At 51.5% G+C, this 25703-nt stretch overlaps 1 protein-coding gene across 6 annotated transcripts in view; it reads left to right on the plus strand.

Moving 5' to 3' along the window:
* The window catches only part of TSPAN9 (tetraspanin 9), a 227314-nt gene that overhangs the window by 193957 nt on the left and 7654 nt on the right, over nucleotides 1–25703 (plus strand). For all 6 annotated transcript variants that reach the window (XM_066257704.1, XM_066257703.1, XM_066257705.1 and 3 more), the window contains 2 exons: nucleotides 25001–25192; nucleotides 25508–25582. In XM_066257704.1, the coding sequence (XP_066113801.1) occupies nucleotides 25001–25192; nucleotides 25508–25582 (267 nt within the window). The remainder of the gene's footprint in view (nucleotides 1–25000; nucleotides 25193–25507; nucleotides 25583–25703) is intronic.

The raw sequence follows: 25703 nt of genomic DNA on the forward strand, positions 1-25703 counted from the left end.
TCAAGCTGGTGAGCTTTGGGATTGTGTGGACAATTCCCCTGCTCAAGCCAACGACCCTATGCTGACGAGCCCACACTCAGAGCCAGCGACCTCGGGGTTTTGAACCAGTGACATCAGTGTTCTAGGTTGACACTTTATCCACTGTGCTACCACTGGTCAGGCTATGAGGCACTGTTCTTAACTTTTTAACATTAACTTATTTTAGCATCGTGACAACTCTGAAGGAGGTACCATTAATAAACTCATTTAGCAGATGTGAAAAATGAGTCAAAGATGAACTGTGAAATTCCAGGGACTATGATTTTAAGCACGTCCTGTCCTTTAATATTGATTCTGAGTCAGTTTCCATGAGTGGCCCATTGATGGTGATAAGCATGTATGCATATTTTCATTTGGACGTAACTGTTGCATGGTGGATGTTCCATTCACATCTGTGTTGACTGTTGAGTGAATTGTATTTGTTGGTTTCCAGGGGACGCAGCAGCTGCCTGTCAGCAGGAGAGCTGCTCTGACGCCAACCTGCCCACCATGTGGGCTTCTAGCTGCAGTCATCAGCTCCCCTTTGTCCCCCAGAGCCCAAAATAGCAGTCTACAGTCCAGAGAGACAATGAGGGCGAGGCACGTGGCTGGGCTGGAAGGCCGATGGGTGCAGGACAGTCAACCTTGGGGCTTCCGGCCTGGCTCTGTCGGCCCCGCCAGCTCCAGGCTTTTTATAGAGAGGCTGCGTTAGGTGAGCCCAGTGAGTTTGTGCATGGGCCTCATCTGACTGAGGCATGTGGACCCTTAGCAGAGGTGGCCTGAGGAGACGCGGCCCCTGGGCTGACCTGGGTTTGAGTCTCCACAGCAGCTGACGCGCTCTGCCCGCAGCCACCTCGCGTAATGGGAGCAGCCAGTCAGGGCAACTGAAAAAGGAAACGGGCAGTGCCCAACCCAGCTCTATTATTAAACTTTTCTCTCGCACTTTCTCCCCACTCAGCCCTTTGCCACCATATTCCTGAGGTTGTCCCTGTGCCACCCCATAAAGATATGGCTCCTGAACACTGGTATGGGGGGGCAGCCTGGGCCTGTTTTAGTTTCATAGAATCATCAATGGGATTTCCCTTTTTTGGTGGCAGAAGAATGACCAGCTTTCAGAAAGAGCTCCTTGGGGTATCTAGCCCGTAACCCAGAAGTCAGAGAACATTTCCCTTTAGGTTACTCTTAGAATAAGGGGAGTATCTTTTAGACAAACATGCTTTAGATGAACTCTTTGTGCAAGCAAATTAGCGACCCCTTGAGGACAGCAGTGTTGCGAAGTCAGCATCCTCCCTGGTCCAGAGATGAGGGAAGGCTCAGTAGAGGTCTAGACCGGGTAGGAGCAAATCTGGGCACCCCTCAGTGTATCTGAGGTATGGGCATCTGCTTCCGTTAATTCGCTTGAGTTAAAGAACAGTCTTTCTCTTGCCAGTTACATTCCCAAAGGCAGAGCTGTTAGCTGGTCACCCATCTCCTTTTTTATTTTTTAAGAGCTTTTCTTTTTTTAAAGAGCAGTTTTAATTTTACAACAAAATTGAGAGGGAGGTACAGCAATTTCCCATGTACCCCTGCTCACATATATGCATAGCCTCCCCATTATCAACATCACTCACCAGAATGGCATATTTTTACCAAGGATAAACCTGCACTGACACATCATAGCCAACAGTCTGTAGTTTTCCTTAGGGTTCACTCTTGGTGGTGTTCTGTGGGTTTGGACAACTGTGTGTAGTAACGTGTATCCACCATTATAGTATTTTCAGTGCCCTATAAGTCCCCGTGCTCTGCTTGTTTGTCCCTCGACCCCTGGCCACCACTGGTCTTCTTACTGTTCCCATAGTCTTGCCTTTCCCAGAAGGTCACATGGTTGGAATCATACACAGTATGTAGCCTTCCCAGACTGGCTTCTTTCACTTAGTAATAGTACACTTAAGATTCCTTCATGTCTTTTTATGACTCCATAGCTCATTTCTGCTCAGCGCTGAATAGCAGTCCACTGTCTGGATGGGCCACAGTTCACTGTTCCTTCACCTACATCTTTCCCAGAAGGTGGGGGGCTTGCACCCAGGACTAGACCTAGTCCCCATTCGAGGCTCATTTTCATAAGTGTCCCTACCCCCACCCTTTCTGTTGTTCTGCCATTTCTTCAGATTTGTGGGGTTGTCAGGAGCCAGGGAGGTGTGATGGAAGAATGAGAAAGAGGGAAGAGAGCCACTGGGGGAGCCAGCAGCTGGAGAGCTTGAGGCAGTCAGGTGTTGCGGCGGATTGGTGAGCTGGGAGAGGCCGAGGAGTTGAGCCCCATCTGACCACAGGCCTGTTGTCTTCAGAAAGAGCTGCCCTGGAAGCATAGGACCCGGCTGAATGTGGTACGCAGTCCCTCAGAGAGACGGGACAGGCCACTGGGAGCCCGGGGAAGGCCTCCTGCAGGGTCCTGGTTGGAGCTTCCCCAGAAGAATCGCTGAGGCCAAGGCCACAGGCCTGGTGCTCAGCACCTCCCTGTGATGGGCGGTGTCTGGTTCCCCTGGGAAGGCAAGTAGCTATAAATAAACGGTGACGGGCTGCAGTGCAAGCTACCTCTAGCGTAATTGTCGATTTTGGGAGTGCCCTGGCGAGGGTTAGGAGGGATAGCTGAGGTTAAATTCAGCCCCGCTGGCTGATTGGCATTTCTTGAGCCAGGTGCTAATCCCTTCAGGAGGTCAGATAAGCTCCCTAGCGGCGCCCCTGATCTTGACTTTGAGGCCAGGTTAACCCTTGTAGGGGGACCGCAGGAGAACCCCAAAGTCGGGACTGCTCCACAGTGCCTGAAACAAAGCAGCCGCTGCCATGGGGCTGGACTTCAGAGGGTTCATTCAAGGAGGGCCAGTTCCTGAAATACAAACTGGATTCTGCTGTGTGGCGCTCTCTCCCACAAGCCTTTCCCACAGGGAGGCTGTTCTGGGTCAGGCCTTGAGTTAACGAGGAGAGAAGCTACTCCTCAGGAAGAGGCTTAGGCCCAGGGAACCTGACTTTGCTGAGTATCAGGGATGAGTTGGGTGAAATGTGCCAAGCAGCCAGCATTAAAGGTTGTGTTCTTGCACCAATTCCATCTGTCCACTCCCTCCATGGTCTGAGTTAGGAGACCTGCCCCACCAAGGTCTCAATGACTCTTGTAAGTAAAAGCAGAAGGCTTTCCCCTGTAGTTAGTTCACTGGATTTGGGGGTTTCCTGTTCCCATTCCAGTACTTTACCCATTTTGCAGAGTAAGGGTAGGCTTCTTTCTAGCTCTGCTCTCCCCCAGGGGTCCGGTGGTAAGCCACCCCCAGGCAGGGGCAGGTGGTTCTCTGCTGCCAGCCGGGTAGGAGACTTGCCCCTCCCTCTCAAGTGCCTGGGGTTCTGACTGGCTTTCCCCTCCAAGCCTGACCCCTGTCTTCCCTGAGCTGGGGCTCCCGTTCTACTTCCCACTGTGATTCATAGTCCATGCTCTTGGGTTTCTTGAAACCTCCTCTTTTCAAGACTAAAAACCTGGTCCCTGCAGCATGCCACCTCCCCCAAGGGCTGTCCTGTGCTTTATGGCTGCTGTCTCTCTGTGGTGCTCAGTCCCCTGTCAGGGAGCCTGAGCCGTAGCATCCAAGAACAACAGAGACTGCTTGTTCCATTATAAACTCAACTAGCTGAGACCTGCTGAGACTCCGTGGGAATAAATTATCCCCAATAAGCCTTCTCTTAAGAGCCAGGCCCCTCTGCTGCTGCCTTCCCCTCCCCTCCTGCTGGCATCTCAGCAGGTTTCCGGAGTGGCCTGCTGTCTGTCCCAGTCCACCTGCCCTTTTACCTGCTGCAGCAGCTTTTTTCTAACTACTAGTGTGACGCTAATATGACAAGTCAGGAGACTTTGGAAGAGGACTTACAATGCAGGTGCCCAGAAATAGAGAGGATTGTTTCTTTCTCTTTCTTTCTTTCTCTTTCTTTCTTTCTTTCTTTCTTTCTTTCTTTCTTTCTTTCTTTCTTTCTTTCTTTCTTTCTTTCTTTCTTTCTCTTTCTTTCTTTCTTTCTTTCTCTCTCTCTCTTTCTTTCTCTTTCTTTCCCTTTCTTTCTTTCTTTCTTTCTTTCTTTCTTTCTTTCTTTTTTCTTTCTCTCTCTCTCTCTTTCCCTTCCCTTCCCTTTTTTTCCTTCTTTTCCCTCCCTCCCTCCTTCCCTCCCTCCCTCCTTCCTTCCTTCCTTCCTTCCTTTCTTTCTTTCTTTCTTTCTTTCTTTCTTTCTTTCTTTCTTTCTTTCTTTTTTCTTTCTTTCTCCCTTCTCTTTCTCTCTCCTTCCTTCCTTCCTTCCTTCCTTCCTTCCTTCCTTCCTTCCTTCCTTCCTTCCTTCCTTCCTTCCTTCTCCTCCTCCTCTTCCTTTTTTCTTCTTCCTTTTTTCTTTTTCCTTTTTCTTCCTTCTTTTTCTTCTTCTTTTTCAAGGCTCTTCATCAGAGAGAGATACCTCTGCAGGTGGAAGATCTTAGCTGGTCTTGTGGGGTGAGTGAGGAGAAGGAGGCTCTTCCAGACAGAGGCTTGGCATGAGCAAGCGGTATTTGGAGATGATGGAAAGCACTGCTCCATTTTGCTGGAGTAGAAGGGCTCACGATGGGGTGTACTGGGAGATGAGCCTGTGGCCAGCTCATGGGGGACCCTGCCTATCTGGCTGGAGTGTTTGGACTTCTGTGGGCAGTGGGTAGCTGGTGCAGCTCCTGAGTGTAGGAATGGCAGGCTAAAAGCTGTTTTAGACAGAATAATTGAGGGGCAGGGGAGAGAGGGGGCAGGGGTGGTGTTGGCAAGTACAGGTCTCAAGGGCTAGTTGAGAATGGAGCCATCGGCAGGTGCTGCTTGACTCAGCCTGTTGTGGGTTGAGCTTGCTCCACGGTGTCCCAGCCCACAGGCTTTGGGGGTTCAGGAGGGAGAGCTTTGGCGAGATTCATTTTGTGTCTGAGTGCTGTGGGCCCAGGATATGTCCTCCCCAACCAAGGAGATATTCTGGGGCTCGAAATCTCCATGGTGTCCTCTTCTTTGGGGTAGGAGAGAGACCTCAGAGAACATTCCTGGCTTGGGCAGTGTAGTAGTTGTCTCTAAGGACAGAGGGAGCCTTGACCCCTCCCCTCGATTTTGAACTGCTATTTGGCATTTGAGAACAAGATGTCAGGCAGCTTGGTTCTTATCTTCTCTTTCCCCCCTCCCTCCCACTAAGGCGGCAAGGAACTTGGGAAACCTTAGGACCCAAGCTGTGTTGAAAAACACCATGTTGTGCCCCTCAACCCCCACACCAGAGCCCAGTGCGTGCTCCCAGGACCTTTTCTTTTCTTTTCTTTTTTTCCTTCTTTTTCTTTTTTCTGAAGCTGGAAACAGGGAGAGACAGTCAGACAGACTCCCGCATGCGCCCGACCGGGATCCACTCGGCACGCCCACCATGGGGCGACGCTCTGTCCACCAGGGGGCGATGCTCTGCCCATCCTGGGCGTCGCCATGTTGCGACCAGAGCCACTCTAGCGCCTGAGGCAGAGGCCACAGTGCCATCCCCAGCGCCCGGGCCATCTTTGCTCCAATGGAGCCTTGGCTGCGGGAGGGGAAGAGAGAGACAGAGAGGAAGGAGAGGGGGAGGGGTGGAGAAGCAAATGGGCGCTTCTGCTGTGTGCCCTGGCCGGGAATCGAACCCGGGTCCAAGACCTTTTCTTAAGCCATGGTGGAGAACGATGGGCTGGTCTGGGAGCGCACGTCCCTCGGTGACTTCCCTTGATGACTGCCAGTGGCGATTCAGTGGAGTCTGAGTCCACGTGCCATTGTGTTCGTGACGTCAGCGAACAGCACGGCTGCTCTCAGAGGCCTCTGGCAGCCTCGCCACCTCCCCCTCACTGCCTCTTGTTTTTAGGTGAGATCCTGAGATGAGGTGGCTGACGTGTTAGTGGTGGCGGCACCTTGGCAGCCCACTGTCTGGGGAGCGGGAGGATGTAGTTATATAATTCAAGTATGTGGGTCTACCCCCCTCCCCCAGCATCCTTGGAAAAGAGTTTTATGTGAGCATCCACTCTGTACTAGATACTGTGCTCATACAAGCTTGGTATTGCTGTCTCTATTGTGGAAACAAGGAATTAAGGCCTAGAGAGGAGAGGGTAAGGTGTTTTCCTACGGGTGCACAGCCAGGGCAGGGATTTTAACTCACACGAGTCTGTTGACTTCATTGCCTGTGTTCCTTCTTGTCAGAGCTCTCCACACCATGCAGCATTTCCTCTGTGCTGGAGCTCAGGCCCCTGCTGGCACTCCCTGGACCTTGGTGAGACCTGAGAACTGTAATCCACAAATACTAAATGCTATTTTAGAGGAACATTCGCAAGGACAGAAGAGTTCCCAGTCCTGGTCTCCCTCCCTCTGGCCCTCCCTGGTGGGGAACGCACAAGGAACGAGTCAGGACTCTCATCTCATGGAGCTCACATTCTAGTAGGGAAGACAGACGATCATAAACAAACGCTTAAGTAATAGCAGATTGTTACACAGATGGCAAGGAAGCGAGGAATACTTGGAAGGTAGGAATGAACCACCACCATGTGACTACCCAAGGAAGAACATTCTGGACAAAGACACACCTCATGCAAAATAGTGGGATGTGCCTTTGAGGTCTAACAGAGGCCAGTAAGAGAGAACAGAGCAGAGGAGGCCAGGGAGGCAGAGGCCAGATCATATAGGGTCTTGTAGGCCATGGAAAGGGGTTTTGAGTTTGTTTCACCTGTGACAGGGAACCATCAGGAACTTGAATGAGGACCATTCTGGCTGTTCTGTGGAGAGTGGGTTATAGAAAGGCAGGAATGGCCTGACCAGGCAGTGGCACAGTGGATAGAGCATTGGCTTGGGATGAAGAGGAACCAGGTTCAAAACCCCAAGGTCACTGGCTTGAGTGTGGGCTCGCTAGCTTGAGCGCAGGGTCGCTGGCTTGAGTGTAGGATCATAGATATGACCCCATGGTCACTGGCTTGAGCCCAAAAAGGTTGCTGGCTTAAGCCTGAGGTCGCTGGCTTGAGCCCAAGGGGTCACTGGCTTGGCTAGAGCCCCCCAGTCAAGGCACATATGAGAAAGCAATCAATGAACAGCTAAGGTGCCACAACAAAGAATTGATCCTTCTTATCTCTCTCCCTTCCTGTCTGTCCCTGTCTTTGTCTATCTCTCGATAAAAAAAGGGGGGGGCAAGAATAGCAACTGGGAAACTAGATGATTGCACAGGGTCACAGAGGAGATGTGGTAGTGGTGGAGCTGGAGAGAAATGGATGGGCTGGAGATAGAAACGGGGAGAACTGGCAGGACTTGCTGGTGGATGATGTGGGACATGAAGGATGGCAGTCACTGGTGACTCCCGAGTTCTGTGGCTTGAGCATCAGCATTTCTGTTGTGCACCTTTGAAGTGTGAGGTGTCCATGGAGGTATCCAAGCAGAGGCAATAAGAAGACAGGTGGATGCATGAGTCAGAGTACAGAGAGGGGCTTCCCCACCTGTGCCTGAGGCAGTGAGGCAGAGCAGCCCCTCAGCACTGAGAGGTCCCAGCACTGCTGGACATAGTTCTTGGAATAGTTTGTGCTTAATCATGACTAAGGAAAGAAAGCAAGATGAGGGCAGCATGCACGAGCCTCACAGATGAAGCATATAGGTGGTCCCTGTGGTCACATGCCTTGGGGTCAGGATGGGGACAGCTGCATTTGATATGACCGCATTTCTGTGCCACTGAGGAATTTAAATGCAGTTGGTACTCATGGAACTGGGACTTGCCTGACCCTTATAGTCTTTGACAGCCTAAGTGGAGGTACCCTTTTCCACAGGGCACCTGCTGGGTGCTGCACAGAATAAAGTTGTACCATCTTAGTCCTATGCAGCTGGGAGCTTGCCTGTGTCAAACATAGTTCAACTGGCAGATGATCTCCTGAGAGCCTACTCTGTGCGACACACTGTAGGGGATGAAAGTGGGAGTGACTTTGGCAAAACCAGCAAGGAATGAACATCTTTAGGTGGCAGGTGCTCCTGCTGCCCAGAGGTGGAAGGAAGGGAGGGTGGGAAGGCTGGGCAATTCCGAGTTGTAGGGGGTGAGGGGGAGGGCATGGCTAGTGGGGGAAGAGCCAGAGGAGACACATACAGGCCAAAGGTGTGGGGTACCTTACCTAGGATGTGCCCTGGGTTGTGGGGGATAGTGCTATGATGATACTGGAAAGATGAGCTTGTGGGTCTCAAATGAACACTGTGTGGAGGGGTTCCACCGACATCCTGTGGACTTCAGGAGGCCTCCAATGTCTGAAAGAGGAGGCATTACGTGCTTCAAGAGAGCGTTTCGATTGTGGTAGTGACAGAGAGGAGGTGGGATGACCGACTGGATGCTTCTCAGTGTTCAAGCCAAGGAGAGGAGGCCAGGAACTGCACTGTGGGAGTGGAGGGTGTGAGGTGGATGCAGCAGATTTGCAGGGAGTTGGCTGAAGGGTTTGAGGTGGATGAGATGTAGAAGGGTCATGATGATGATTGTGGAAGTGAACAATTATGATGTTAGGCAGTGGTTCTCAAAATGTGAGCCAGCGCGCACTGGTGCGCCCTAGAAGATTTCCAGGTGTGCCCTATGGTATTCCAGAGAAATATGTATCTGTTGGGGACCAAAAAGCCAACAGAGTTTTGAAGTTTAGATTTTTGGGGGACAGAGGTGTCGGGAGTTGGCTGTAAGCTGACAGTCTGCCCAACCCCCCACCTCACTTGTCTGATTAGGTTGCAAAAGGCTGTTAAGCTGTGGTGCTGGATTGTTTACACTACCCCCCATGTTCCCTGGAAAGACTGGAGGCAAGTTTCTTCTATGCTTTGTTTGGTGTAAAGTTAAAATGATATGTATGGTGGGGGTTTTCTGGACTCAACACAACTAAGAATAAAAAGAGAGGAATTCTTCAATGTATTGATGAGGAAATGAGAGTTTGCCTTTCAAATATCATACATGCCCAAACATTTAAGAAATCATTAAGGCACATCAGGCTCATGTTTCTCATAAACACAAGAATGAAAAAACTTAACACATTTGTGCTGGGACCTGCCGAATTTACTAAATCTTACTAAGAATATATCTACATATATATATATAAAAAGATATATATATATATAACTTTTTGTCATTTTTTTTATTTCTTAACCACTCTTTTTTACAAATTCTACAAAGCATAACTCAAAAAAGTAACATAAAAATGATTTTATGTCAGAATAAATTAATTTTGTCATTTAATTACTATAAAAGCACACTTTATATATATATATTTTAATATTTGACTTAATTATTATAACATTTCTCAGAAATTTGTATATAGTGCGCCTACAATTATTTGTAGGATTTTAAATGCACCCCAACTTCAAAAAGTTTGAGAACCACTGTGTTAGGCCATGTTCTTATTCAAAGAGCTTTAGAAGTTTTATCCTATTGAATCTCCACAACAATCTGTTAAGGTAAGTACTACATGTATTTTTGGGAGATAGCATTATTGTCCCCATTTTAGAGGTGAGTCAGTATACCAGAGGTCATCTGGCCCAAGGTTCTAGTTGGTAAGGGGCAGAGCTGGGGTTCAGAACCGAGGCCTTTACTCGAGAGCGTTGCTCTTAACTGCTGGCCACAGAGCCAACTTTTGGCTTCTGAATGGAAGATGGAAGATCATGTCCCCAAGATAGGGGACATGTGGAGAAGCACATATTCAGCGACTGGATGGACATCTTGATCTAGATGACATTATTCAAAGTGCATACAACATCATGGAAAAGAAACAGCGACTTTCAGTGCAAGCTGCGGGCCACGAGTGTTTTGTGAGTGGAGAAGCAGTGTGGGCACCTGTGAGGTAAACTGTGACCACCATCCTGCTGCACCCGGTGTAGGTGGCAAGATCGCCATCTGCGTCCTGTGTTTCAGCATCCACAATATGATGCCTATAGATTGATGGCATGTGGCTTTGTAAGACTGTTGAACTTCTTATGTGGAATCATACCCCTTCCCACAGCAGCGGTCCCAGCACTGGCTGAGCCTTGGTGACCTGCTTTCTACAGAAGGGGCAGGATCTATAGGAATATCTTGGAGGGTCACTTTTTCTAAAAAAGAGTTTTTCTGAAACAAAACCAGACTAGTTCCTCTGAGCAATGTGAGCCATGGATCTGAAAGATTCTGTCTCCAAGTAAAATCCCCCCCCCCACCCCCCCACCCCCCGATCAGTAACATCTACTTCAAAAAATGCAAAGCTGCCAAGTGGGCAGGAGCAGCACCTGTTAATTTGAGGAGGCTGCCCCCTAAATCTCCGCACTCACAATGTTGTTTCTTCTGTTTCCTCTGACTCCTGTGTCAGCCGTATCTCCGCTCTTTTGAGAGCTTAAGGGAAATGATGGGCGCAAAGTGCAGACATCGGCATTCTGCTGTGTCCTCACCCTCCCTGGCTGCCGCCTTTTTTTTTTTTCTGTTGAATAAGCAAAAGTGAGACCAAATTTATTCCTCAGGATCTCATATGAAAATGCGTAGTAATTGTTTCTTTTTGCTATTGTCAATATGTTTCTGTTCCGTTCATTGAACTTTGTTCTCAGCTCCTCCTGCCAGCTCACAATTTAACGTATCGGTTGTTCCCTCCTGTTTGCCCTTTATAACACAGCATCATTTCCCCTCCCGTCTGTGGAGGGGAGCTTATCTGTGTGTGCACACGTGTGTATGCGTGTGTGCATGCGGGGGGGTGGTGGTGCAGGAGTTGTGTGGGAGGAGAGGAGGGAAGGTATTGGGATCTGATTCAGAGCTAGACCCCCCGCCCTGAGCCTGCACTTGATCGAAGGCCTCACATTGCTTTGCTCCTTCCGGGTTTGGGAAGTGCCCGAACTCAGAAGTAATCGATTCTGATTTATATCCAGGTTGGAGTATAATTAGCAGTCTTGATTAATGTCATTGTGGCCTGAAACGTTGCCATCTGTTCCTTCTCTGTGTGAGTGTTTGTAAATGGTCAGTTCCTGAGGCACAGTGCTGAATTGACATCGGATGGGGCCCTTAACCCTGGGACCCTGAGCAAGTCTCATCTCTGAGCCTCCATTTTCTTCCCGGGGGGTGTGGCTCATGATGTCCCCACACACGGGGATCAGGGTAAATCTCACAGCACTTCTCAGGTGCAGCCCAGGGTCTGGCACTCCTCTTTCCCTGAGAGAAGTGGGGCACTCTCAGCAAAGCAGGGGGCGGGCGCCAGCTTTCCCAGCCTGTGGGCAGTTCATGCAGCCTGGAGCCCTTCACGCAAAGTGGACCAGGCACAGTCATCTCGCCATCTCACAGGGCCAGGGCATGACTGAGTAGGAGGGAAGTTCTAGGATCTTGGGGCTAGTAAGGGTTTGGCATAGTATTAGGTTCAACCTTTGGTTTTATAGGTGGGAGGACTGAGGCTCAGAGCAGTGAAACGACGTGCCCAAGATTTCCGGCTGTTAGCAGCATGTGGTCAGTGTGCTGAGCTGTTTGGGGTTCATCACACCGCTCTGTCCATTAACTCATAAACATATGTGGGGCCGCACACCTCTCGGTGTGTGGTGGTGGACGGACAGATGGCCCTTCTCCTGCCATATGCTCCAGCCTGTTTACGAGCGTCGGGGACCAGAGGGGGTGGTGTGCCATTGCACGAGGGTGGGGAGGCACGCCTGTGGCTGAGCTGAAACTTGTCCAGCTCCAGTGTCCCACATCCCTCCTTCACTTGGGCTCACTCGGTCGATGCCAGCTGTCGATAAACAAGAGCTTCTGTGCCCCACACTGAGCTTGATGCCAGGGAAATGTACAGAGAAGGGTGGAGGGGGTGCCTGCCTTGTGGCTGTTTATAGACTGGACACATATACCAGCAAAGGTCAGTACTGGCCAGGTGGGAGGGGTCTATGGCTGATGAGATAGAGCCACTGCAGAGTGGTGGGTGGGCCTAGCACAGGGTTGGCCAGCCTGGAGGAGGAGGTGGGTTGTCAGTGGGGCCTTGAAGGTTCTGGGTTATTAAATTGCGAAAAGTAAAAAGAGGAAGACTTTTTGGTTCAGGGGAGACGCTGTGAGCAAGACATGGAGGCAGGGGTGTGGAAGGTACATTTGGGGGACCCAAGGGTTCACACTGAGGAGTGGGGAGGCTCTGTGAGAATGATTTTCTTTTCAGAGGCTGCTCACGAGTGTTAGTGATTGGGCAGGCAAGTGTCTGATTAGATTCAGCTCACCCAATGCCGGGATTGGGAACATTTTTGGCTCAGAACATGGCTGAGACCTGGCTTACTGTGACGGACACTGCAGACCCACCCAGAGGATGGAATGGGACCCAGGAGAGGTATGGTGACCTGAGTCCCTCCAGGAAGCGCAGGTCCATTGGGGCTCTTGAGGTCCAAGGACAGGAGCCTCTGATCCCCAATCTCACTTTGGATTCACTGTGGTTCCTTCTGGGTCAGAGTGACTTCTTGCCACCCTCCTGCCTGCCTCAGCCTGCCTCCTCCTGAGCTGGCTTTCCGCTTATCTTAATTTATTGATGAAAACTTGTTTTACAGTCCAGAGCACAGACGGCAGCAGCTTCCTGCCAAAAGAAAGCAGGCTCGCAAATCGGGAAAGCAAGCTGCCTCCCGGAGATGGGTGGCTGGGGACTGGAGGACGGAGAATGAGTAAAGCGTGTCTGGGCAGGTGCGTGCTGCGCGGCCACTGCAGCCGTGTGGGCTGGGGCTGGAGCAGCGGGAGGCAGCCTGGGCAGGACCTCCCGCCCTCTCTGGCCTGCAGGTGCTCCACCTGGTCTGAGCAGTCGGGGTTCATGAGGGCTGCAGGCCATAAATTCTAGTAACGACTTACATTTATAGCTTGGTATAGGGTGCTGTGCTAGGAAGTTTATTTTCCTGAACCTCATTTAATTCTGACTACAACTCTATGTGGTAAGTGCCACTAATCCCCCATTTAAAAAACCTGCACTTAAGAAATTGTTTTCCAAGATTCTCCCAGCTGGTAAATAAGGGAACTGAGAACTCTGGTCTCCCTGGTTCCAAGGCCAGAATTGTCTCCAGCCTTCCCTGGCCCATGTGCTTTTCTGCATTGTGGCCACTTATTTTTTGCCTAGAATTGCTGGTCCAGTTGGCTTGGATGCCCCAGAGTAGGGACCCCATCTTGTGTTCCGCCAAGGCACCATAGTGCCAGCTCAGGGAATGTGCATGGGAGGCGCCTGTTGAAGGATCTCATGAGCAGGTTATTGGTCAGGCCGTCCTTGTTGTCCCTTTCTGAAAAGTGAGAAGTCTTTGATTTGCTTCTATGAGTTCCTCCGAGTGTCCCAGTGGGTCAGATGAGGATATTCCTCGTGTCCATGCGTCACACAGGCATATAGGAGAGACGGGCTCTGCCCCTGTGAGCTGCAGCAGTCTCATCTGTAAAATGCGGTAACAGCGCCCCAGGCGTGTGTTGGGAATGAGTGCCTGAGAAGGTGTATGTGGACGCACCTCCAGGAAACAAAGGGGCAGGGTAACGATTACTTCCACAAGCTCTCCTGTTTTGTGGGAATGTAAGTGCAGAGGAAGGTCAGTTGGTTTCCAAATTTGTTCATTTTGTTCCTTCTTGCTTCCTCTTGCAGAGGAATAGTCAACAGTTTTCACAACTTGGGTAAGATCAGTAGGCAGATATCTTGGTGAACTCCCTGCCAACATATATACACCTTGGACACACCCCCTCCCACAGAGGGGCGCCCCTGATGCCGTGCCCTCCCCTCCACTCACTCCCTGCCCTTGCCCACCATCTCTGCTCCCTGACACCGCCCTTCCTGCTGTCGCCTGCCAGCCAGGTGCCTGAGGCCTGCACCCCACCCCACTCCAAGCTGGGGCCGTGCTCGCTTCCTACCCTCACCTGGGCTGTGTGTCTGGGTTCCTGCATGCTTGGGCAACTATTCCCACCTCCCTTGACTCCGATGAGGCTAGAAAGTTATTTAAAATGTTTAGTAAATGAGGTTTGGGATTTTTCTTAGGTTTGTATATAGTAGGCACAGAGGGGCTACAATCCCAGGGTTTGGAGTCGCAGCAAATTGGGTAACCATCCCAGGTCTGCTGACCAGGTGTGAGCTTAGACAACATACTTAACCTCCAATGTTTCAGTTCTCCCATTTTAAAATGGGGGGAATCACAGCAACCACCTTGTGTGGTTTTTGTGGAAAGGGGGACACAGTTCTTGGTGTGTCACATGGACTCGGGAAGTGCTAGCTTCATCGTCAGTGTTATTCCCGTCATTGTCATCACCCTCACCCTCACCCTCATCAGCACTGTTACCACCTCTGTTATCGTCACTGTCACCACTTTTTTCTCCTGCTCTCCTCGTCTGCACGCGGCTTCCCAACCACAGGGGCCTGCCTACACCCCTTGCACCGTGGCTAGCCTGCCCCTCTCCAGCTGGGCGTGTGTGTGGGGGCACCGAGACTGAAGCCATGGGGCGTGGTGATCAGAACATGGCTTCTGCTCTTAGCTTTCCTGTGTCCCTCCACCACTGAACCTCTCTGTGCCTTTTCTTCTCATCTATAAAACAGGGAGGACAAAAATAATCTGTCCCCACCCCCGTCATTGGGTTGGGAGGATTGAATGAGGCCGAAGAGGCAGAGCTCTCCGCACCATGCTGGCGTGGGGCTGGTGTTCACGAGTGCTCGTGTTGTACTGTCTCCAGCAGCGCAGCACACAAGAGGTGGGATGGCAGGTCAGGCTGTGGGGTGCAGGAGCAGGCATGGCTCCTCCATGGATGAGCTCTGTGACCTCACACAGGTTCACCTGGTGAGCCTGTGGACAGGCAGCAGGGTAACCTGAACTGCAGGGCTTGTGTCAAATAGTAAAGGGCGGGGTGTGGTCTCGTCTTCCACCAGGAGGATGAAGAGATAGGCAGAGCTTGGCACAGGGTGGGGGCGGATCTCAGGTTGTCACTTAAGTTGGTGCTGAGACCAGCTCTGGCAGAGGGACCTGAACTTAGCTGGCTTGTGTCCCCCACAAAGCGTGTCAGAAATGCCAAATCCTGGTGTGGGTGGACATGGCTCCTGGCAGGCAGTATAAATAATAGGGCTGTGGGCATAGGTTCCCTAGAGAGAAGGCCAGTCATATGTTGGCCAAGTCCAAGGGCTGTAGCAAAGGTGTGTGTAGGTGGCTGCCCTGCAGCCAGAGATGGACCCAGCTGTCAGCCATGACCTTTCTTGACTTATCTCTATGTAATTATAGTGTGACTTGCTGAATTCAACCCAGAGAAGATTATTCTCCTCATTCGTTTATCCAAGGGGCCTCCGTTGTGTGACGTGCATAATGGAGAGGCACCCCCCACAAAGGGTGATTTTCACTCTGCCTTTTCTTCCCCTCTGCCGGCATCTTCTCCTCGACGGGGAGAATGGGCCCACCTCTCTCCATTCTGTAGGATGAGTTACAGTCGCACAGAGTATTTGAGCTCTTTGCCGGAAAGATATGATGGGAATTCAAGGTTTCTTGTCCTGTTTCCCTTGTGTTTTCCAAGGAGTTTGAGTAATAGCACAGTACTGTGTACAGTATTCACATTCTGAGAACACAGTGCTCGGCAGGCATAACCCTCTTCGTCCTCACAGTGTTCCTGAGTGCTGGGGGTGGGGTGCTTTCCCACCGCAGTCTAGAGAAACGTCTCGGAAAGGCCGAGTGGCTCCCAGTCCTGAGGTTTGGGCTCCTGGCAGTTCTTTCTCAAGGAAGCCCAGGGGGCCCCCGCTTCAGTGTAATCCTTGAAGGCTCATTTCTTAAGCCCATCCCTGTCTCCAATGTAGTATTCTGTGATTTGATGCTGTCAGAAGTGTCTTTCTCTCCAGATGCACAAAATAAAACAAATGCAGGAAGTGAAAAATATGCTGGTGATTGGAGGAAAATCCCTTCTTCAGAGTCCTGACAAGCTATTCTGAGTCCTTGGCGCCTTTGCTCCCAATTTACAGTGACCTTGGGAGTTCAGACAGCGCCTCCTGCTGTGGTCCAGGCTGTCTCCTGCGGCTCCTCCGTGGGCTCAGGCGTTCGGGCAGCCACGGGCCGTGGTAAGGAGAGCTACACGAGCAGCCTCCCCCCCAGCCCGCCGTGGCAGCCCAGAGAGCACCCTTCCCGCACCAGCACCCTGCCTGACAGCACAGGGGATAGGTGGCCTGTGGCTCCAAGCTCTTTCTGTTGATACTGATAAGTTGTAGAATTTGAGGAAAAGATACTTCCAAGGGTCGCCAACCCCCACAACTAGCCCAGCAGAGAGCAGCCCTCCAACTAGCTCAGGGTACAGACTCCAGAGAGGTCAGGACAGTGGACTGTCAGCCTCTCTCGGGAAGTCCGTCCCCAGCCCTGTCAGCGTCCTGGCGCGTCTCCTCGTGTGTGTTCCTGAGCAGGGATGGAACCCAGCTGTATGCTCATCGTGCGTGATCTGCCGGCTTTTTGAGCAGAGTCCCGCCATCGGGCCTCTGTCTTCCTGTTGCTAGCAGTGAGCGGGAGCAGGAAGGGCTGGGTTGAGCTAGCAACACCGGGGTGCAGGGGTACAGACGTTCCCTGGGTCCCTTCTCCCCTCCACCTGGAAAGAGTGTAGTTCCGCCGCATCCCGAGGCCTGCCTGGTGAGGCTGTGGTGGTGTGGGCCAGTGGTCGGGCTGGGTAAGGGTCCTTCCTGCTCTATAAGGCTGGCAGGGGCTTTGTGTTATCTGCTGCTCTTTGGCATCCAGCTGCATGTCATTCTGTGACCCTTCTGGGGTTGTTCCTCAGGCTTTGTGCTTTCGGCAGCCTCAGTCATACTTGGGGCTCCCTTGTACGGTTCTGAGCTGTCTTTACCTCTTTTTCCATTTCCCCACAGAGCAAGTAGACCTGCAGGTCAGTTTGAGAGGGTGACAAGATGCTGGCCGGCACCTGAGAAAGTTGATCTGAGACCTGCTGTCAGAGTTGAGGAGTCAAGATGGCCTGGGAACTGGGGTGTAGTTGTAGTTGGAGGTGGGGAGGTGAGCTCCGTTGCTCTGCAAGCCTGTCTTTCCAGACAGAGGAATGGTTGTGGAAGATCAGAGTTTAAAGGAGCTGTGTGGGACCTGACCAGGTGGTGGCACAGTGGATAGAGCATTGACCTGGGATGCTGAAGACCCAGTTTCAGAACCCCACAGTCAGCAGCTTGAGTGTGGGCTCCTAGACATGATCCTGGGGTTGCTGGCTTGAGCCCAAAGGTGCTCATTTGAGCAAGGGATCACTGGCTTGGCTGGAGCCCCCCGGTCAAAGCACATATGAGAAAGCAATCAGCGAACAACTAAGGTGCCACAACTATGAGTTGATGCTTCTCATCTCTCTCCCTTCTGTCTCTGTCTGTCTCAATAAAAAAAATAAAAGGGCTGTGTTGGGAGAGCACAGGTGGGCACCTTTTCTCCTCCTCATGTCTTGCTCTTCCCTCTTACTCTGTAGGCATTGCTGTCTTGAGGACTGGGCCTGATCTTGGCACCACTGCCTTGGCCTTTGAAACCCAGGGACAGATCCAGATATTCCCTGCCCCCAGAACTGTGTCACCCTGGATCTCACAGATGCCTTGGTTGGGGTAAGCCCCTAGCATGGCAGATGTCCTCCTGAGACCAGGCCAGGAAGCCCAAACAGATGGGCAGTGCTCAGCAAAGCCAGCCTCTGCTCCCTGCCCCACTCTGCCCCTACCCCGCCCCACCAGGGTCAGAGGATACCAGGTCCTTTGGGCAGCCCTCTGGAGGCCAGGACTGCTGGAAACTGCGTTTCCCCTGCTAGGGCTCTCAGCCCACTGGAGGGTGGCAAGGGGCTGTCCTTGAAGGCTCAAATAGGATGTTCCTCATCACAGACTCATACCCATGGACTTTTTAGAGTTTTAGACTGTGAAAGGTTTTGTAATGGGATCTACTCTCAACAGATAGGGTGTTCTGGTGAATTGGGGAGGGGTTACCCCATTCACAATGTCCCTACAAAGTTCACTGGAGAGAAGTGTACGCTGGAAACATGTAACTGAAGAGCTTTATTAACCTCTGAGACCAGCAGCTCCCAACACAACATCCCTTACATTTGGCCATGTTGAAGTGCTCTCCTCAGACCCATCTTGGATAGAAAATAACCTGATGCTGCAGTAATCAAACTGTAACTGGGTTTTAGATAGCAAATGCTTTATGTAATGGTTATTTGAAGGAAAATTCAGTCCAGAAATATGGGTGTGATCTCCTTATCACCTATGCAAGCTGGTGATACTGGAGGCTGTGAAGTAGAGTTGTGAAAAAATTGGAGGCTTTGAGAGAAAGTGTGAGGATTAAAAAAAAAAAAAGGAATGACCAAGGAATCATGCTTTTTGGCTTTAAATTATGCACTAATTCAATGTGATCCAAAACTGTGCTGTTCCTGTCAGCCAAGGCAGTGGAGGCTTAGGATGGATTACTAGAAGTATAGAGCTCAGAGTATAGGAGGGGAGAGTGGTATCTTTATGCTCTGCACTGGTCTCTCCATAGCTGGACTGTTAACTTTCAGTTTGGGACAGTGATGAGTAGAGGAGGGTGACTTTAATAGGCCAGGAGAAGACTTGGGAAGGAATATTAGATACCAACCTTCTGATACTTAAAAGCCTGCCACACTTGATCTAGATAGGCTTCTTGGGCAAAACCAGGACTAAGGCATGTGAGACACAGGAGAGCAGGAAAGTAGACTCTTGAGTTACAAGAGAAAGCATTCTTGACTAATTAGTTATGTGCATCAATGGAATGGAGCGTCTTTGTGGGATGGTGAGCACCAGGCCCTCAGGGGTACTCAAGAAGAGGCTGGATGGCCTGGGACCAGGGACAGCTCACACAGCAGAGACCTCACTGAGTGGCCACCTCCTCTTCTGTGCTCTGACCCTCCTGCTAGCTGGGTGACTTTGGCAAAGACATTTTTGTGACTCTGTCATGTCTTTTTGCTCTGTGCAGAATTAAAAGCATTGTCCACCCCTCCCCTCCTTACAGCTCTGACAATGAATGAGCTGCACGGGGCGTCTGAAATAGAGTAGAGGCCCCACTCCTAGCACTGACACATAGTCCCTTCTAGTGATGAAGCTCTTGGCAGGCTGGCTTCTCCCGGGCCAGGCAGGATCATTACTAGCTGATGTCGGACTGTGAAATTAAAGTCACTCTGGTTTTATTTTTTATATCCACTAATTTATTAAATGCCATTAAACATTGTGCTTGGCTTTGGCTTATAACAAGCACTGGGGAGTGCTGAGATCTATTCCTTGAAAAGCTGCTAAGTAAAGAGAGAATGAGGCTGGATGGGGACCAGAGGCTGGGCTGGGCTCTGCTGAGACACGTGGTGAGATGTCAGGGTAAACATAGCCAGAGGGTGTGATGGGCTTCAGGAGGCTGGGGCAAGTGGAGCAGGGGACTTACAGGCAAATGAGGGACCCACAGGGTAAACTAGGAGTAGTTTGGGGTCGGCCTGACCTGTGGTGGTGCAGTGAATAAAGTGTTGACCACTTTATCAAGGCGCATCTGCAAGTTGATGCTTTCTGCTTCTCCCCCCTTCTGTCTCTCTCTCTCTCTCTCTTCTCTCTAAAATGAATAAGTTAAAAATTTTTTTAAAAAAACAAAAGGAGTAGCTTTGGGCAGTGGGTGTTCTAAAAGTAGGGAAGAGGGGGTGCATGGAGGTTTCTTTTTCAGGTGGGTATGTGTCTGGGCCTGGTGCTGTTCCCAGGCTGTGTCCTGCTCAGGCCCTCCCTATCCATCCACCCACCATCCATCCATCCATCCATCCATCCTCCATCCATCCATCATCCATCCATCCATCCATCCATCATCCATCTGTCCATCCATCCATCCATCCATCATCCATCTGTCCATCCATCCATCCATCCATCCATCCATCATCCATCTGTCCATCCATCTATCCATCCATCCATCATCCATCCATCCATCCATCCATCCATCCATCCATCCATCATCCATCTGTCCATCCATCCATCCATCATCCATCCATCCATCCATCCACCACTTGTCCATCATCCATCCATCCATCCATCCATCCATCCATCCATCCATCCACCACTTGTCCATCATCCATCCATCCATCCATCCATCATTCATCTATCATCCATCCATCAATCTATCCATCAATCATCCATTCATCCATCATCCGTCTATCATTTATCCATCCATCCATCATCCATCCATCCATCCATCCATCACCCATCCATCACCCATCCATCTATCATCTATCATCTATCATCCATTCATCCATAATCCATCCATCCATCCATCCATCCATCCATCCATCCATCCATCCATCTTCCATCCTTCCATCATCCATCCCTCCATCATTCATCCCTCCATCCCTCTATCATCCATCCATCCATCCATCTAGTATTTATGTAGCATGTTCTGGGCTCTGTGGTGAAAGAGACATGAACCTGGTCCTGGAAGTGCTGGTGGTTTATATGAAGATGGGTATCGGTCTACACAGAAAGTTGGCCCCCTGATGTACTCAACTCTAGGTCCATCCCTGGCACAAGAGGTCACCCCCAGGAGGGCCACCCTCATATGGGGGAGAGGCTGTAGTTATGAGGGGACATATGGAGTGGCTGTCCCTGAGCTCTAAGCAGTATGTAAGTGATAATTGAAGCTCAGGAGGGAGCTTGGTTTGAAGGGGGAAATTATGGGCCTCACCCCCAGAGAAATGGGATGAGTGCATGAAAAATACATAAGGATACATGGCAGGAGCATATATTGAAGCTACAAATCAGTATGATTTGGGCTGAAGATGAGGAAAAATGCCACGGGGATATTGGTGGCTAGTTGCAATAGGCTTAATAAATGAGGTGAGTCTGGAGTGCTTGTTCACTGCATGGCCACAGCCCCACTAGGCCTCTGCTTACTTGCTGTACATCTGGTGGACGGGCCCTCTGTCAGGGCCCAGACCAAAGAGTCCTGTAGGAGGGAGACCCGAAGGCATTGCCACGGGTGAGGCGCTGTTTCAGCTCTGGGTATTTAGCAATGGATAAAGACCCAAATCCCAGCCCTCACAGAGATCCAAGGCCACGGGCAAATGCAAGGGTAGGAACTCATTTTCTCAAGTTTCGATGTGGATTTACTTGGAGCCCTGAATTGAAAGTATTTAGAAATGCCCTTGGTTAGTAGGGGGGAGGAACATTGGACAGGAGAGGCTTGTCAGGGTAGTCCCTGGGCCAGCTCCTTCTTGGACAGGGGTGCTAGTGACCTTGGGTCAATCAGTGCTAGTGTGGGCTGGATCTTGTCCCCCTGAGTCACTGCCTCGCCCCGGTCTCTTTCTGCCTTGAGTTGACAATAGCTCAGTCATCTCAGCTGAGACAACCCTCTGGTTTTGGAAGAGAATTTTCCCAAATGCCACCAGCTAAGCTCTTTGGCACTGACCGTTGGCTGTGCCACTGCAGACATGGCCTCTTTCCTGTGCTTGGCACCCTCGTGAGGCAGCTCCCCACCCCCCACGCCTCCCCTCTCCCTGCCCCCGGCTCTGCCTTCGGATACTGACTTCCTGTCTTCTTGCCCTCCTGCCCAGCAAACCTGTCCTGCGGTCAACTCCTCCTTCCTCCCATTGCCACACACCAGACACTGACCTCTTACCCACTCCTGCCCCAGCCTTGGCCAGCTACCTGGAGGGGTCTTCCCAGCAGTTTCTCCTTCCATGTTGGGTCGACCCTCTCAGAGCCAGGACACTGCCCCACACTTGGGGGAACTCCCCGGGTTCTTCCTCTGATGGTGTCTTCTCAGGGAGCTGAGAGCCGGAGAGTGTGCACCTGGCACGGATGGCGCCAGGGCAGGGTTCCCCCTCTGCTAACGTCTGGGGCTGGACAGTGCTTTATTGTGGGGCACGGGGCAGCCCTGTGCATTGTTAGATGTTTAGCAATACTCCTGACCTCTATTCACTTGAATGCCATTAGCAGTCCCTTTCCCAAATTGTGTCAACCAAAAGTGGTCTAGACATTGCCAGATGTCCCCAGGGAAACAAAATTGCTCCTGGTTGAGAACCATAGGGTTAGGAGATGAGAGCACCATGTCTCAGTCTAGGCTAAACCCATGCTAGAAGGGGCCTGAGAAAGCTCTAGTCCAAATCCCACATTTTAAAGGAAATCTTAAGGTCACATAGGGTAGCATGATGAAAGAGGCATTTTAGAAAATGGATTCAGGCAGTTCAGTGCAGGCTGGGTTGAAAACAGAGGCCGAGGGCAGGGAGGGGAGCATGCTGGGATCTATGCATGAGACAGGGGCTAAGTTGGGGTCTTGATGCTTTTCACCTGTTGGTCCGGGTTCAGCGCACACTCAGTCTCCTAGGAGTGGCACGTGGAAGAGGCTCTGCACCAAATGCAGGAAACCAGATTTTGGCCATCCTAGCAGTGTAACAGTCACCTGACCCCTCTTAGTATCCTTATCTGTGAAATTAGGGCCTGCTGTTTGTGTTCTTTTCCTGCCTGGAGGCTCTGCTGGTTCAGGGTCACCTGAGATAGGAACACAGCTCCATCTCAGCAGAGACCCCCGAGGATATGAGTGAGTGGCAGGGTCTCCTTCACTCAGCAGGCATTGTATATAATGCCTTCCCACCCCCGGCCTTCATTACGGGCTGCTGGTGGGGTTGCCCCACCTGTAGGCAGCAGATCTCACCTGGGATCGAGCCTGGGGCATGGTGGGACCAGGGTCAGGAAGTGAGGAGGGAAGCAGATAGGGGGACAGGACCACAGCTCCCTTCTCGCAGGGTGGTGGAGGGAGGCTGCTGGTGGGTCTTTGGGAGCTTATAGACCCAGTCAGAGAACATGAAGTGTGAGTCAGAGAAGCAGTGCTGAAATGCGACTGGCTCCTGGGAGTTGTTGAGCTTTTCCTGGATAGAGGCTCCTTGAACTCAGATCTGTTTCCCTCAGGAGGGAAATGGAGAATGGAGTCACAGAGGGGACCCCACCAGGGCTACTCCCAGTGAGAACTGGCTGCTGGGGAAAGCTGTCATTTCTGGGGAGGGTCCCGGAGGCCCCTGTGTCTCCAGCTGCAGGGTGGTAGAGGCATCCTGCAGCTCTAGGAGTCCAAGGTCAGCTCTCTTTTGTAGGTAGGTTCCTCTACCTGCAGTGGGTGACCTGGCAGCAGCGGGTTTTCCTCTTATTTATTCCAGAACCTGGCTTTTAGAGCTATAAATCTTCAACATGAAGATCATGCATTTCCATGGTATGATTAATGAAAGAAAAATTGAGACGGCAGCATAGGTATTGACCAGATTGAAGAAAGTCAGTGACAAGTTGGATGCAAGTTTCATCGCCTCCCTGGCAAACCCAGAGCTTCTGACCCAGCCTGGAGCGCCACCTAGTGGTTTCCAGGGATTATTCCCCCTGCAAAGCTTAGAGATGCCCCCATTGAGTCCCTACTCAAATGCTACCTTTCCTAGAGGACTTCCCTGAACACTCTGTCCCCAGTTACTTTCCAACTCCTTATACATACTTATTTTTCTTGACAGCACATATCAGCATCTAGAATTCCATGAGATGTTTGCTTGTTAACATCTGTGTCCTGTGTAGGAACTCCCCTTTCACAAGGACCAGGCCTCCACAGGCCTGGGTTACTGGCTCCCCCCAACCACTCGGAAGGGGGCCTAGCACTTATTAAGTAGGGGCTAGGTTGGCTTTGCAGGCTGGTACATCTGTGTCTCCTCTCTGAGCTGGGTTCCTGGGGTCACAGCACAGTGCCCAGCCCGTGGGAACTGCTCAGTGAGTGCCTTTCAGAGACCAGAGCCTGCCACTTGCCACCGCATCCCAGGCCTGCTTCATGTAAATTCTTACAATCCAGGAGGTCGGGGCTACTGTTCTCACTCAGCGTAAAAGGGGTTTGTAAGGTGGTACACCCAGGCCCAGCGGGAGCCGGGTGTCAGATCCATGCCCGGCCTCCCAAGCCTTAGGTCTGCACTTTCACCCGCATGTAGCATTCTTGTTCTCCACCTGCCCCAAGTCGCCGCGTCCTTCAAGGACTGTCTCCGCCAGCGGGCGTCTGGGACCAGGACAGTGACCGCCTTCCCTGAACTCCCGTGCTATTTGTGCGGCACCAGTGTGGACGGCTGGGGGTAGATGCTGCCTTTTTCCTGCTCCTACCCAGCCCACGTGGAGGCCCGGGGACGGCCGTCACTGAAGTGGTTGTAGCTTTCCCGGCACAGCATGCCGCGTGCTGCTGGTACTCAATAGCTATTGGGGACTGATTGATTGGCTTCTCAGACTCAGCACACTTCCCCAGAGCTGTCGGAGGGAGGGAGGTGTCAGCTATATCAAGCAGACGTGGAGATTTACTGCCAATGAAACTGCAGCTTCCCCAGGTGAAGTGAGCGGCTTCGGCGGCCCCAGGGGTGCTGTTGAGGAGCCGGTTTTCAGGCCGCAGTGCTGGTTGCTGGCTCACCAGAGAGATGGCGAGGGCGGAGGGGCTACTGTGCCCCGCACATCAGCCAGCTCCTCCGTCAGCCTCTCAACCAGCCCAAGTCCTTTCTTTTTTCCATCTGTGGGAAATTTGTTCCTCAGCCTCCTGAGAGCTGTGAGCAAAGGGCCCTTCTGGTCAGGGCACTAGGTCACAGCCACTGGAAGGTCTGGCTCTGAGACTGCCCCAGGTTCTCTTCATGCTACAGAGACAAATACTTACTGCCGTCCCTGGTCACCGTGCACCCTTCCCCCGGACTCTTTCCTGTGCTAGGGCCTCTCCCCTGCCAGTGGAACAATTTCAGCCACTCCTGTGCATCTAGGACTGGCAATATTTGTCACATGCTTTTGCTGTGTCTCATTTAATTGGACCCTCAGAGTGACTTAGGAAATTGGCGAAGTTAGTATAGCCCCATTAGCCAGATGGGGACATTGGGACACAGAGAGGCTGAAAGGATTTGCCTGCATCACAACCAACACGATTTGAGGCTGTGTCCATGGCTGACCAGTGGCCCAGTTCTCACCCTTTCTGTGTCTCAGCTTTGGGGGTGGGGACACGGACTCTTTCTAGTCCCCTGGCAGTGAACGCAAGAACAGTGCCAGTCTAACCAGGCTCTCCTCTCTCTCCAGCTCTGTGGCTGTGGGCTGCTTGGAGTGGGCATTTGGCTCTCCGTGTCCCAGGGCAACTTTGCCACCTTCTCCCCCAGCTTCCCTTCGCTGTCTGCAGCCAACCTGGTCATCGCCATAGGCACCATTGTCATGGTGACGGGCTTCCTTGGCTGTCTGGGGGCCATCAAGGAAAACAAGTGCCTCCTCCTCAGTGTAAGTTGGACCTCATATCCCCAACCCTCTGAACTATGAGCTGAGTCCAGGGAAATTGCTTCTAGAATGTTCTTTGCTCAGCCACACTCTTCCTCATGATTGACCCTCCCTCCCCTAGTTGTCTCTCTCACGCCTTGATTAGCATGTACTAATGTCCCTCTGCTGCCTCTCTGGGTCTCCTCAGAGGCGGGTAGCCTCTCTGTACTTGGGAAGCCCTTGCTGCATGTCACCGGTGCCCCGCCTCCATGCCGTTGTCCTTGATTGTGCCCTGGCATGACCACCACCACGTGCCCATACTGCACCTTCTCTTTCCAGTTTTTCATCGTCCTGTTGGTCATCCTCCTAGCTGAGCTGATCTTACTTATCCTCTTCTTTGTCTACATGGACAAGGTAAGTTTTCAGGATGGAGGGGGCTTGTGGAATTTTATTGCCCTTGACGTGGGTTGCCCTGGGGACAGCGGAGGAAGAGCGCTGGCGCTGGCACTAGTCCTGTGAGGGAAGGACATGGAAC

The sequence above is a fragment of the Saccopteryx bilineata genome, chromosome 2, assembly GCF_036850765.1.
Source record: "Saccopteryx bilineata isolate mSacBil1 chromosome 2, mSacBil1_pri_phased_curated, whole genome shotgun sequence".
NCBI lineage: Eukaryota > Metazoa > Chordata > Mammalia > Chiroptera > Emballonuridae > Saccopteryx > Saccopteryx bilineata.